This window comes from Perissodus microlepis, chromosome 18 (genome assembly GCF_051167445.1).
Source record: "Perissodus microlepis isolate ML-2025 ecotype Zambia chromosome 18, ASM5116744v1, whole genome shotgun sequence".
Classification (NCBI taxonomy): domain Eukaryota; kingdom Metazoa; phylum Chordata; class Actinopteri; order Cichliformes; family Cichlidae; genus Perissodus; species Perissodus microlepis.
Window position 1 is genome coordinate 4,673,938 of NC_140478.1, and position 13,690 is coordinate 4,687,627.

Sequence of the window (13,690 nt, forward strand, 5' to 3'; positions counted from 1 at the left end):
TCAGATAACACTGTGTATGAAACCTTTAGAACGGGAAAGGCTGGCGTTGTATTGGATGTTAAAGTACTTGCTGTATGTGATGATCAGTCCCTGTTACATCCAGGGTATGGCATCTGTGCATTGACGGATGGTTTAACATTATAGATTGCATTTAAACAGAGCCTTTAGTATTACTATTAATACCATTACTAGTAACTCAATTATCCATTTACTAATTTACACATCATGATCTTTATCAGATCACCCAGATGAGCTACTTAAATGTGACCAAGGTAAATACCAACAGATATCAAGCACAGTGCAAAAATGATTGTCCATGTAGCCTTTGGAGTGAGCCAACTGTACAGTAGAGGTTCAGTGAATAGATCAAACAATGGCTTCAGAGGCAACAACAAAGGTCAGTTTTTCCTGTGGAGAAAAGAGGCGGAGATGCAAATCAGACCTGACATCATGTGGCAGTTGAACCAGGAATGATGGGAAACACTGTGTCCCTTTCTCATCTTCATATTCATCCTTCTGCGAGCTTCCATTATTATGTGTTCATGATTTGAAATAAGCAAAGGTTATTTCTGTCCTACTGTCCAGTCACAATGTTTAGTTTTAAACAATAAAATAAACAAATCTCAGTGGTCCGAAACGCAGTGTATTCACTGGCTGAGTCATCCCTAATGGCTTTTCAGTTAAATGGAACCGCAGTTCTGAATACAAAAGGACACATGAACTCAATGTAATTGTTCCTCAAACTGAATTCATTATCAATCACATGTCACTAAGCACACGCAGTATGCTTAGATGAGTGACTACTGTGTTGTCACTCAATTAGCCGAGTCCCATTTTTGAAGCCTAAGATGAGCATTTTTGCTGTTGCTGCTTGTTTTTGCAAACAGACGTAATGAATTGATCTGACAGTGAAACCACATATTCACTAGCTATTGATTTGTGACCTCTCAGTCACAAGCTTGGTTTGATGTTTGACATCATATGACAGAATATCTCTTGAAGTTGGATTGCAAACTTGGAAACTTTATTGGTAACTACTAGCCTAACACAAAGACATTTCCTATTTGACTGTCAACTGCTTAGTTTAAATGTATCAAGCTTTCATTTATGAAAAGATGAATGTGACTATGGTCATTTACAGTTCAACATTTTTACTTTTAGACTTTACTAGAGTAGCTTTGCATGATTCACAGTTCAAAATAAACCTTATTCTTACTCTTGGTACCATTTCTTAAGTAATCATCCATCTAAAACAAGATGTTAAAGCTCCCTTTTTTCCTCTCTTTAGGCCAAATTCTTGCTAGTACATAACATGTAGCTGTGCACACAAACTGGCTGTCTTAGCCATATCCTCTCTTTTGACATCATACTGAACAAAAAAGTAAAAAAAAATACTGAGCCAAGCCAAGTTTTTACAGTCTAATGAGCCTCTGCTTTTTTCTGCTTTTTGCTATTTGTGCATACATCAACCTCATTATTAAACCTTGGCCATGTTTAACACGAACCTCCACCAGTGAATCAGTATATATGTCTCCAGAAAAAAAAAGCACAAGCATAATAGACCCACCTTAATGGACCAAGAATGAAAGAAAGTAACAGAAACAGTGTTCTGTTGAATGAATGTGCTACAAAACACAGAAAGAAAAATCTATGAAATCAGAGTATGCACACAGCAAGAAAAAAGTGAGATGGAAAGATACAGTATCATTTCATGCAGATCTGTTACAGTTTCCATTTGTTCTCCTCTATTCAACTTCACCAGCTCATATCATCTGTGCACTTCTTGTTTTCTTGAGTACCTTGACAACACACACACACACACACAGAAACTGAAACACAACACAAAGTCACACTTGACAGGTTTGCGCAGTTAGTAATCTGGATTTAGCTGACTTGTCTGCACCTACCCTCATATACTGTAACGTGTGTGTGTTTGTGTGTGTGTGTGTGTGTGTGTGTTCGTGTGCATGTGTTTGTGTGCGTTATCAGCGGTAATATAAACTGCTGCTCATCAGAGACAGTCTGTGCATGTATGTGTGTGGGTGTGTCAGAACTTGTGCCCATCAAGGAGGAGACAGTGAGGAGCTGCTGAGTCACCATGGCGACTGGCTGGGCAGCCATGACAGGATTTTGTTAACACGTTTTGATGGCATGAGTCTGAAAAACAGAAACCTTCTTATATCACTGATATGATGTTTTTGTCCTGATTCTTTAATCAATGAGAATGGTTCTTTATAGTTACCTACATGTTTCCTGTTTTCATATCACATTGTTTTCCTGCTGTCAGGACCATGCGTTTGTCACACCAGGTTTTATTAAAAACATAAAAGGAGAAAAGCAAGAAAACGTACGTAGCATGATGAAACCACGATTGAACTGGTATTGCTTTCAGAGTCAACATTTCTAAACCAGTTAATGGACTCTCAGACACATTTCAGCTCTCTAGATTACTTGCTCCCAATTAAATTAGGGAACATATTTATCCTCCACATCTGCCAGCTTTGTCATCTAGCTGTTGAGAGGAGCTGCCTGTCATTGTGGGACAGATCCCTGCTTGGCATGTAACCACGCAGATGAAATCGACTTTGTTCACCGAGTAGTGAGTGTGGATGAGCTCCTTCTATTTCCCTAAAGCTGCACATAACAATTTGTAACTACTTATTAGAACTTATTTAACCTCAGATGTTACTGCTTGCTGTGGAGTCATCATTCAAATGACTTGCTTCACATTAGATATAGTTGTTTGATCTTTCATTAATATGAAAGTATAGATCAGCAGAGCTTCAAAATACATATGTGCATTGTGTTTAGATTGATGATATGGCACCATGTGGTTAGTCTCCAATAGAGATTTGCAGCTGTGATGGTGGAAGAGCATACAGCCCACTGTCCCTTAACAGACGTTGTTGTTTTTTTTATTACTTTGAGCCAGCTGTTTTCCTACTTTAAGGTACAGATACATCAATCCAGCCATGTTTAGTTCCATCTGAAATACACACCTTGTCTTAAGGTATTTGACGTCACTAGTACAAATCTCATACCAGTGTTAAATGAGTTTGTGTTTTGTTCCATTTGCGTTTTTGTTTTTTTGTTTTGTTTTTTTGTGCAAAGTGCAAATCTATATGAAACAGGTCGATGGAGATGCAGCCAGGATTCAAATTTGGTGAAGTGCAATGTCAAACCAAATTACAGTGTCATTCTTGATCTTAGATCTGGAAAATGACAATAAATTCAGTACACACATCTTCCATTATTCTTTTTTCTTATTACTCCTATTTTCAATGCCATGGAAAGTGCTGCTACAGCAGCGATGTGCTCCTCTACTTTTTTGTGAATGAGCCTGGATGCACAGATGTATTTAAATGAATATATGTGCTATGTTGACTCATAAAATCTCATAATAAACCAGAATCCTGAATATAACCACGTGTTGGTAACTGCACTTAATACTGTAGCTACAAATATTTGTGGTCTTCTAAGCCAAACAGAAGTGCAAATGCATATGATTTTTTTGCCATTTTTAGCCACCAACGAGCACAGTGAATGTGGGAAAGTGTATCTCCCCGGGGCCACTAACCTCTCCATTCACTGCTGTTACATCATTAGCACACATTTAGATATTGTACTGTGAGTCATCACAGAGCTGAATTGACCTACAGCTTAGCTGAAAACTGACTTGTATCTTTCCGTGTAATGAAAACAAGTGTTTTCTAGTCTGTGGTGAGATGAGAACTTGACCAGATGTGTAACAAAATCAGAACTGTATTCATTCCAATTTTGTAAATCTATTTTAACCCACATACAGATGAGAAGTGAATGAAAAAAAATGACAGTGTAAAAGAAAATTGTGTGAATTCCATCTTGACAGTAACTGATAGTGTCCTGGAGTCCATCTCTCCACCTGGTTGCATTTAGTCTTCTGTCATGCAGACGTCTGTGGTGAACAAAACAGTAATCACATAGTCACGGTTGCAAGCGTGAAGTGTTAAAGTCAGCGGTGTAGAGAAACAAATCACCAGTTTTGTTTGTGGCTGAACTATGTGATGAGCTGACTTGTGCTGCTGCTGTAGCTCAGAGGTTTACTTTACGTTATGGACGTAGCTGTGTAGTAATCACGCAGCAGACCACAGTCCACAGTTCAGTGCTTTTCAGCATACTTGCTTTATTAACGGTTGCTGTTCACACACTCGTGCTGCAGCTTTACAGCTCAGCCGCACACACTATACTTCCACTATACTTCAAGCCCCTGGCTGTCACTAGTAATCTCACAATGTACTGGGCCCAGCTGCTTGTCTTCCTAGGAACACTATATGATATAATACTATATAATAATATATTAACAATGGAAAGTTATGTGCACACTGACATATGTTTAGGACATGCACAAAAGTACCACATTTGGTGTAAATCCCATAATAATCATTGATTATGAATGGTCAGTACAGTCACATCAGTGATGTTAACTTGGCCAAAACACAACAAGGGCAAGAGATGTTCAGCACCAACGGCCTGATAGCGAATTGAGTCTTAGTCCAACTTCTCAGGCACTCATGCTGCCTGTCATCATCATAGAATCAGTTTCAGCTGGGTCTTCATCTCTCTTTTTAAAATCTAGCTAGCTAGTATTGTTTTCCCTGACACCTCTGTGTTGCATCAGAATAAAAGTGGTCAAGTTGTTTTCTGCTTTTGTCAGAACTATCAGTCTGGCTTTGGTTGAGAACAAGCGTAGGGATTGGAATTGAGAAGAGCTTCCAAATTCTTATCAATCTCAGCAGTTCCTGTTTTCAATGTTGGCACAGTTTTCTGATAAGTGCACATTGCAAAAATATATCAAACTCAACTTGCACATTTGAGTCATATGCAAGTTTTATTTGTAGTCTATATCTACCATTCATGCTGATCATTAAGAGTGTAAAAGATGGATGTCATCATTTATTATTTGATTTCTCAGTGCTGTTGCTGCTGTATGTTTGGAACCAGAAGTAACATCATTTGAGTGAAAGAACATCAGTGCTAAGTTGTCAGCTAATGGTAGCTAGCTTGGTTGTCAAGCTTCCCCCTTTAAAGAGCTCCGGTGTAACACACAGACACACATATCTGCTAAGCTAAAATAATTTGCAAATAAATAGACTATAATGGTAAAAGGTAAGTGGACTGGTTCTTATATAGGGCTTCCCTACTCTACCTGAGGGTTCAAAATGTTTTATATAACAGTCCTCACTCACACAAGCACTTTTTTCTAAGTGCTTTCTAGCTACCAGTCACACACTAATACTGCAATGGATGCAAGTTGGGGTTAGTATCTTGCTCAAAGACATTTGGCATGTAGACTGGGAGCAATCAGGGATTGAACTACCAAACTTACAATTAGTTGACCTGCTCTACTTCCTGAGCTTCAGCTTTTTTTTTTTAAACTCTGGAGGTTGGGTCAAACCCAGAAACATACACAGTTGCAATAATGCTGAAAACGTGTACCTTTTGTTCCACATGGAAAGTTGTGAAATGATCAGTAAGGAAATTGATAAAGAATCAGACTACTGTATCAACAAAAAAATATCTACAGGATTTAGATAATATCTTGGTAAACTTCTTACCAAGCTTCTTGCTTCTGAAACACTTAGGAATCAGATTACTCCCTCCTCGAGTTGTTCATTAGACTACTCAGCAGCTTTACCTGTTGGTGCTGATAAACTGTTCTCTGACATGTTACTATCTTATTTCCCTATCTGGATTAACTAAGGTTGTAAAAACAGCCCGACGTACAACCTGTTCTTTGGATCCTCTGACAGCCTGGGCTATAAAAGAACTGTGGTCAGTATTAGGACCCTACATACTGTTTCCCTTAAGTAGTTCGTTGACAACCGGAGTCTTCCCTGAATCTTTTAAGTCAGCTGTGGTAGTACCAATCTTGAAAAAGCCTGGACTGGACGTTGACATGGTTGCAAACTATAGACCCATCTCACATCTGTCTTTTTTGTCTAAGGTCTTTGAAAAAGTGGTTTTTAAGCAGCTCACTGAGCATTTGTTAACAAACAATCTGTTTGAACCATTTCAGTCTGCTTTTAGACCAAATCACTCCACAGAAACAGCCTTAGTCAAAGTGATAAATGATCTGCTGGTAAATGCAGACAACGATCGCACTTCAGCTTTATTACTGCTGGATCTAAGTGCTGCGTTTGACACTGTGGATCACTGTATTTTATTGGATAGGCTTGAACATTTTATTGGAGTTACAGGAAATATTTTATCATGGCTGAGATTACCTGTCTGGGAGGTCTCAGACTGTTAGTTTTAAAAATGATCTCTCCGAGACCTGGGCAATGAGGCATGGGGTCCCTCAGGGCTCTGTACTTGGACCATTGCTGTTTTCTATGTATCTGCTGCCTCTTGGTGTTCTTTTACGTTCTTTTAATGTAACCTTTCATTGTTACGCTAACGACCTGCAGCTTTATGTTCCTCTAACTTTTGGAAATTATGCTGAGGTGTCTAAACTAGAATCTTGTCTATCTGCAATTAGGGGCTGGTTATCGGATAATTTCTTGCTCCTAAACACTGATAAGACAGAGTACTTGTCAAAAAACTTCAGTACTTGTCCCAAAATTTCATCTTGAAAATTGATGACATAAATTGCAGGGACAAGGTAAAAAACTTGGGCGTGTGGTTCGACATGGTGCTCTCCTTCGAGTCTCATGTTAAAGAGATAACAAAGACTGCCTTGTATCATTTGAGGAACATAGCCAAATTCAAAATCAAGTTTTGCCAAGCGACACTGCAGAGATTCTTGTCCATGCATTTGTGTCTTCACGTATTGATTATTGTAATGCTCTTCTTTCTGGGCTACCAAAGAAAAGCTTTAGAGGTCTACAGATGGTGCAAAATGCAGCTGCTCGCATTTTAACAAGAACTGGGAAATTTGAGCACATTACCTCTCTACTGAGATCTCTTCGTTGGCTACCTTGTTAGGTTCGAGCAGATTTTAAGATCCTGCTGCTCACCTACAAGGCCAATGGATTGGCACCTTCATACCTCTCCGACCTTTTACACCTTTATGTTCCATCCCGTGCTCTACGATCTTAGGACTCTGGCCTTCTAAAGGTTCCCAGAGCCAGAAAAAAGACAATTGGAGAACGTGCGTTTTCTTTTCGTGCACCATATTTGTGGAACAACCTCCCTCAAGATGTTAGGCAGGCATGCTCTGTGGGGGTTTTTAAAATTAAGTTGAAGACACATTTGTCTTACATGTCTACATGTCTTAATTCTATGCCTTCTAGTTTTTAAATTCTTATTGTTTTTAACTTGTATTGTGTTTTTTACTTGTATTGCTATGTATTGCTTTTATTTATTTATCCTTTTAGTTTCAAATAGCTGTACAGCACTTTGTTTATTATTGTTGATAGTTTTGTAGCCCAGGGATTGAAGGCTACAATGGGCCTACAATTGGATTGTAGACCCATTCTAGGTCCTGACATCCAAGTATATGTAGCTCAGGAAGTCCATTGGCGTATGAATGTGTGGGAATGTTAGATAGTATGCAAATGTGTACAGAAAAAAGTGCTTGTCTGAATGAGACAAGTTGTATAAATTGTTTTGACTTCTCAGAATAGAAAAGGCCTATATAATAACTACTTCATTTACCATATGACTGCTCTTTGGTCTTGCCCATAGTGGTGGAGAGGCTGGAATTGGAAATTGATTCTGTAGACAGGTGTGCTTTAATCACATAACAAGTTGAGATCAGGACTATCTACAATTGATTGAGCCAATCTGTGGGAGCCAAAATTCTAGTTGTATTGTAGGGGATCAAATATTTCACTCAGTGACATGCAAATTAACTTCTAACTTTTATATAATAGTTTTGTTTTTGGTTTTTTTTTTTGGTGGGGGGGGGGATATTTTGGTTGATCTTCTGTCTCTCTCCAATAAAACTGCAATAAAAATTAGACACTAATTAGAATTAGAATGTGAGCTAACTTACAAATTCAATACATCAAATAAACTGTGACAGTTAAGAATGTTGTAAATAAACACTTTCCAACCAACTGATAGTTTAATTGTTGATTTTGATTGTTAATAACTTTTTTGCATCACAAATGTTCATTTATAGTCATAAGAATGCATCAGAGTCTATAGCAGAAATGTAACAGTATACATTTTTAGTTTTAGTATGACATTTCCCTTTTTGTTTGGTTTTATTGGAGCAGATTATGTGGTCTGACTGAGCACTCTAAGCACTTTAGACAGCATAGCTCATTCACCCATTCACACCCACTGATGCAAGCATTTTTTTTCCACTTTTTTCTACATAAATTGTTGTTTAATGTTGTAGTGATTGAAATGATGAAAAGACATTTTTGTTCAATGACTCTTGCAATTCTAAGAGTTACTCTATTTACTGATACTTCAAGATTGAAAAATCTATAATGCAAACTCCTCCCAGAAAACTTTGTCAGCCTGGTCAAAATAATTACAAAACCTAGCTAATACCCTTTTTATGTAAAGCAGAAAAAGGCAGCAATTTGGAAACAGAGCTTAATTGACATTATGTTTCGCGTTACCTCACACACAGTTACAAAAATATCCTCAGGTTAATCTCAGTTGTATTATGACGGTACAGCAAAGTGTTTAAATTCCTGCCAGTGTGTGTGTCATAGCTTGTGTGAGGACTGCCAGTGGTTTGGAGGGTGAAGTGATTACGTTGCAGACGGTTGGCTTCAGACAGGGAGAGGTGGTGGTTTTCGGGTAGAAAGACAGTTTTTAATCCTTCAGACCTGAACAGCTCACTCAACAGTCTTACCGTCACTATCAGCTTTTTCTTTTTTCCTCCTTACTTTATGTACTGCTTTTTCTTTGCCAACATAGTAACATGATAATACAGATTTGTAGCACTGATGTTAAAGTTTATTCTAAGAGGGAACCCACTGATTGTAGCCATCCTGTTGAAATAATGTGGTTTGTAAAAAAAGAAGAAAAAAAAGAAAATGTGATTCACAGAATGTTTATTTGAATAGAAATAAATTTTCACATATTTTAAACTTAACTAACTGTCTCTGTTTCGTGCAACTTTTTTGTAGTTGTCCACTATATTTCAACATTCTAATAAAGTTCACAGGTATAGTAACTGTTGACTTTGCAGATTACATTTTTAGAAAACATTTTACCTAAAAACAAACAGAATATATTATTCTGCATCTAAAATGATGAGCATGACCAGCTGTTAACTTTACTTTAAAATTTTGGAGTGCACCACTTTTACTAGTACTAGTACTACCTTAAGATAATGTTATTTCATATGTATTATACATTATGGGAAGAAATATTGAGAAATATATAAGCCAGATTCACTCTTCTTACAGCTCAGCTGTAATACAGTTATTACAGCTTATTCACTAGCCACTCATTAACTATGCATGCTGTAGAGGATGTAATGCACATTGGTTTTATCAGAGCTTTTTCATCTGAAAATATCTGCGTACTGCAGACATAAATAGACAAAAAGCAGCTTCAAACTGAGCAGAACTGCAGAGTCCTGTGATCATCTTTAATGTTTTTATCATTGTTTTGAGTAATTCTCTGTAAGTAAATCTTCGTATTGAATCTAGAAATTATATACACTGTTACCTTCAAAACGTGAAGCTTTTCCATAATTGGGATTCTGGATAAGCTTCTGTATGGGTTGTATTTCCAGACACAAAACTTAATTGTTATTCTGTATAATTCTGTATGTCAGTAATGATAAAAAAAATGTCTGCTATTGTGAGTAACAACGGTAGATAGACAGATTCAATGAGGCAAAAAAAGCCCCCCCCCCCAAAGAACCCCAAGTCCAGGCCTCTGAATGTTCTGGCTTATGAAACCTGTCCAATGAAGCGATAAATATTGCAGTATAATACGCTAGGAGGGCAATGGAGGCTTCTATTTAGGGATAGTTCATTTTAAAAATTAGAATGATGGCATTATTGAGTACATCCTGATTGTGTTTGTGTGAGGAGGAGTCAGGAGGAATGTGTGACTGTGACACAAAGTACTTGGAATGAGCACTTTTGGTAAAAATGTATGTCTATGAGAAAAATGAGAGGAGAGTGAAAAAATAAGACATTTGCATGTGGATTAGCGCAACAGGGAAAACCAACAAGAGAAAACAAGACTGTTAAAGAACCCCAAAGTGACTCTCAGTTTGGGAATGTTGTGTGTGGTGACCACTGTAAGGTGTCTGACCCCTGAAACAATGGCCTACAGTTCTTCTCAAGGCCTGCTAACACTCTACTGTATGTCTTCATCCTGGCTGCTGGCCACAGAGTGTCAGTGTGTGTGTGTTTGGTACAGTTGCAAGACAATGACAGCTTGTTTGCCGCGAGTGTGGATGGAGGGATAAACAGAAATAAAGGACAGGGAGAAAGAAGAGTTTGTAATAGGGTCATGCTGTCTAAGTGTTGGGCTGCAGTGTGTATTTGTGGGATTTAGAAAGTTGTAAGGGGTAATTTCTTAACTGAACATATTGATTTAAGTTATGTCAGGATGGAGTGCATTTCATATTCTTATTTCCTTCCTTGATGCATCTTATTCCAGAAACGGTTTGTCAGTCAAATTGTGCCTCTGTGTCATGGATTAGTTTGCATCATATTTGCTTTTTATGCTGTACTGTATATTACCGCTCTACTTTTCTCCACATTGGAGCTTGCTGAACAGGTGCTTCAATTAAGCATTTAATTAAGCAATTAAGTGGTATTCCTCATGATTCCTTCCAAATTAATACGATTCCCCGTAGGGCTGTTTGATATAACGATATATATCGGATGCGATATAAAAACATCTATCGTTTCAGTTTACGCTATCGTTTGTTTAGTGGTGTCGCAAAATAAACTGTTTATGGCAATATTTTTTCATCGTTTTGATGGTCACTGTAGTGGCTATATTCATTTCTCAGAGTTCTCTTTTTCTCTTATATTTAATATAACCACAGTACGGACGGACAAGCGCCTGTTTTTATGCATTGCCGTTAGCAACAACGACAGTAAAACCATCGCATGTCCGCTTGTTTATTTTCCACATAAACCTTTCACAATAAAGCTCAAGATCCTGTTGAGACTTTTCAAAATAAACTGAATCACGTGAAAGAGTATGCAGAGTATTTACGGATGAGAAGCAAAAAAGAGTCGCCAGGTGCTAAAAAATAAACCTTAGACTCAAACGTTAGAACAGGCTTTTCCCCGCAGCACGCCGTGTAATAAATACTCACAAAGAAAACGGCGGCCGTTACAACTTATGTCTAAAAATATATAGTTTCATGCATCAGTTAAAACACTCCAGGTACACGACGCCCAGCTGGAAACACTTCACGCAAGTCGAGCTGCCCGAGATTCACAGCATTTACAGAAAATGTTAAATCTTTGTGATTTATATCGTTAACAGGACGATAGATGTCTTATATCGGGATATGAGATTTTGGTCATATCGCACAGCCCTAATTCCCAGTTCCAGATGCACTGAAGCATCCCCACAGCATAATACTCCCACTACCATGTTTCACTGTGGGGACAGTGATCTTCCTTCTTTCTTCGCACATAAGCAGCATATCTGTGCTTATAGTTTCATCTCATCATCAGTAATTCTTTTTTTTTTTTCAACTCTGAACTGATTGCTTTTGTTTTTGGCACGATGCTTTCTCAAGTAACAGTTCAGGCCCTTTGTGAAGCTTTTATATTGTGAGTAAAGATACTCCTCAGTTTTGACTAGATTTTTCAAGCTTTGAGCATTTGAAAGGTGCTTAAAAAGAAGTAAATGGTTCAATAAAAAGGTCTGTTTTCAAGTTGCTTATTAATATTTCCCCAGGTCATTTTTTCTGAAATATGCCTGCTACTTTCTGTAGATAGAAATAATTTACGTTTTCTAAAAAAGAAGTCATATGTTGAAAATCCCTTGCTCTGTTAAAAAAAAGAACTTGGGAGATTTTTTCCTAAAAACTGCCTGATAAAGTTTATAAGTGTAGTGAGCAACATGGGCGCCTGACTAAAGGTGAAGAAAAATATCATTAAGCAAAAATTAATATAAGTAATTTTGTCCCTTTTCTCTCCAGTAACGGGACTATGGACCTGAGCCTGCGAGATGCTCTGGGTGGGGGTGGCGTCCAAGGTGGGGCCCCAGGTGATGCCCTTCTGAAGAGAGACTTTGTGGCTTCACTGGAGAAAGAGAGCTACGATGACAAAGTTGGGGAGACGGTCTCCAAGAGTGACTACCGACCCTTACTGGATGGAAAGGACACCAAGAGCGGTAAGTTGTTACAAGCATTTAAACATAGACATAGTGATTTTCTTCATGTGATCTTCTGGCGGAATGGGTTGGTTGGTAACCCATTAGATATTTAGATATTTTGGCATCACTAGGGTTCAATTTAAGTTGTCTGCCTCAAACTGGCGTCCAGTTCACTCTGAAAAACTGAAAAACACAACCTGTATTTACCAGTTGGTTCTGTAGAATGAGCCATCAGTTGATGTGTGCTGGCACTGAGATCAGCTGGGATTGCAACTAAGCTTGACTTCATGGCCTGCTTGAAATAACATTAGGCTTGCAGTGCTTTTAAAATGAGTTACATCTTATCAATCTGATGGTAAGTGATAGCTTAATAATGAAGCTGTGCCGTTTGTGTATGGCTGTTATTGTAGTGCGCCATATCTTAAAGTTATTTTAAAGTCTACCACATATCTATATGATAATATATGTAATTTAATAGAAACAGAAAGGCAACATTATGGTACAGGACTCGGTGATTGGATTGGAGACTGTATGCTGCTTAGTTTTTTTGTCACGTTAGAAACCTGATCACTTGAAGAACCTCTGGCACTCAGCTTGGATCCAACACTTACTATAATTCAGTTTGACACCATCCTTTTTTAGACAGTCCGTCTCTGGGTCAAAGTTCATTTTCAGACTTTACCTCTTAAAGAAACACAGAAGAAATAGTTAGTTATAGAAATAGAAGAAATAATTTCCCAGGCTGCGTTGTATCCTTTGTGACTGCTAACATATTATTAATTTGACACCTTTTGAAGATGATCGGTGAAAGAGTCACGTCAGATTTGTCCGAAGCTGTAGGAAAACATTAGTTAGTGTGGAAGCGGCTGGATCTCAGGGAAGTAATGTAGCACAGATAAAGTTCTGTTAACTGTTCATAATATCAGACAAAATGTGTTGAAAAAGTAAAGCAACTTGAAGCTGACTTGGCCTCAAAATGATAATTTGTCACGCAAGCCTGTGATTCAAATGAAAATACCACCAAAGCAAGGTATGACATGACCATGTTAATCGTCCATAGATGTTGAGTTGATCAAAGCTGTGTTATGAAAATGGTGGAGTACAACTGTCCTGTTAGTTTGGTAATGTTTCCTGGCTTGCGGTACTATAATATGGAGAACTGAAGACATATCACTAGATGTTAAAAACGACTGGTGGACAGGGGAGGAGATTTCGATTGTTTTTTGTCAGCACAACGTGTCTGACACTGCTTGGTTACTGACTTTTAATAAATAAATAAATCTGAGATGCTTGTAAAAACGTGTATACAGTAACTGTTGCCTGAATATTTTTCTGTGATTCATTCCCTACATCATGGTAAATAAATACGGTAGCAGTAGATATTATATAGTGGTTTTAAAGTATACAAACATTGTCTATGAGGGCACAGTGGCGAGATAAG

The 13,690-nt window shown here is 37.9% G+C and overlaps 1 protein-coding gene across 6 annotated transcripts in view; it reads left to right on the forward strand.

Moving 5' to 3' along the window:
- LOC146367059 (uncharacterized) overlaps positions 1-13,690 on the forward strand; it is a 122,890-nt gene that overhangs the window by 5,360 nt on the left and 103,840 nt on the right. For all 6 annotated transcript variants that reach the window (XM_084912534.1, XM_084912531.1, XM_084912533.1 and 3 more), the window contains exon 2: positions 12,074-12,267. In XM_084912534.1, the coding sequence (XP_084768660.1) occupies positions 12,084-12,267 (184 nt within the window). In that variant the 5' untranslated portion in view covers positions 12,074-12,083. The remainder of the gene's footprint in view (positions 1-12,073; positions 12,268-13,690) is intronic.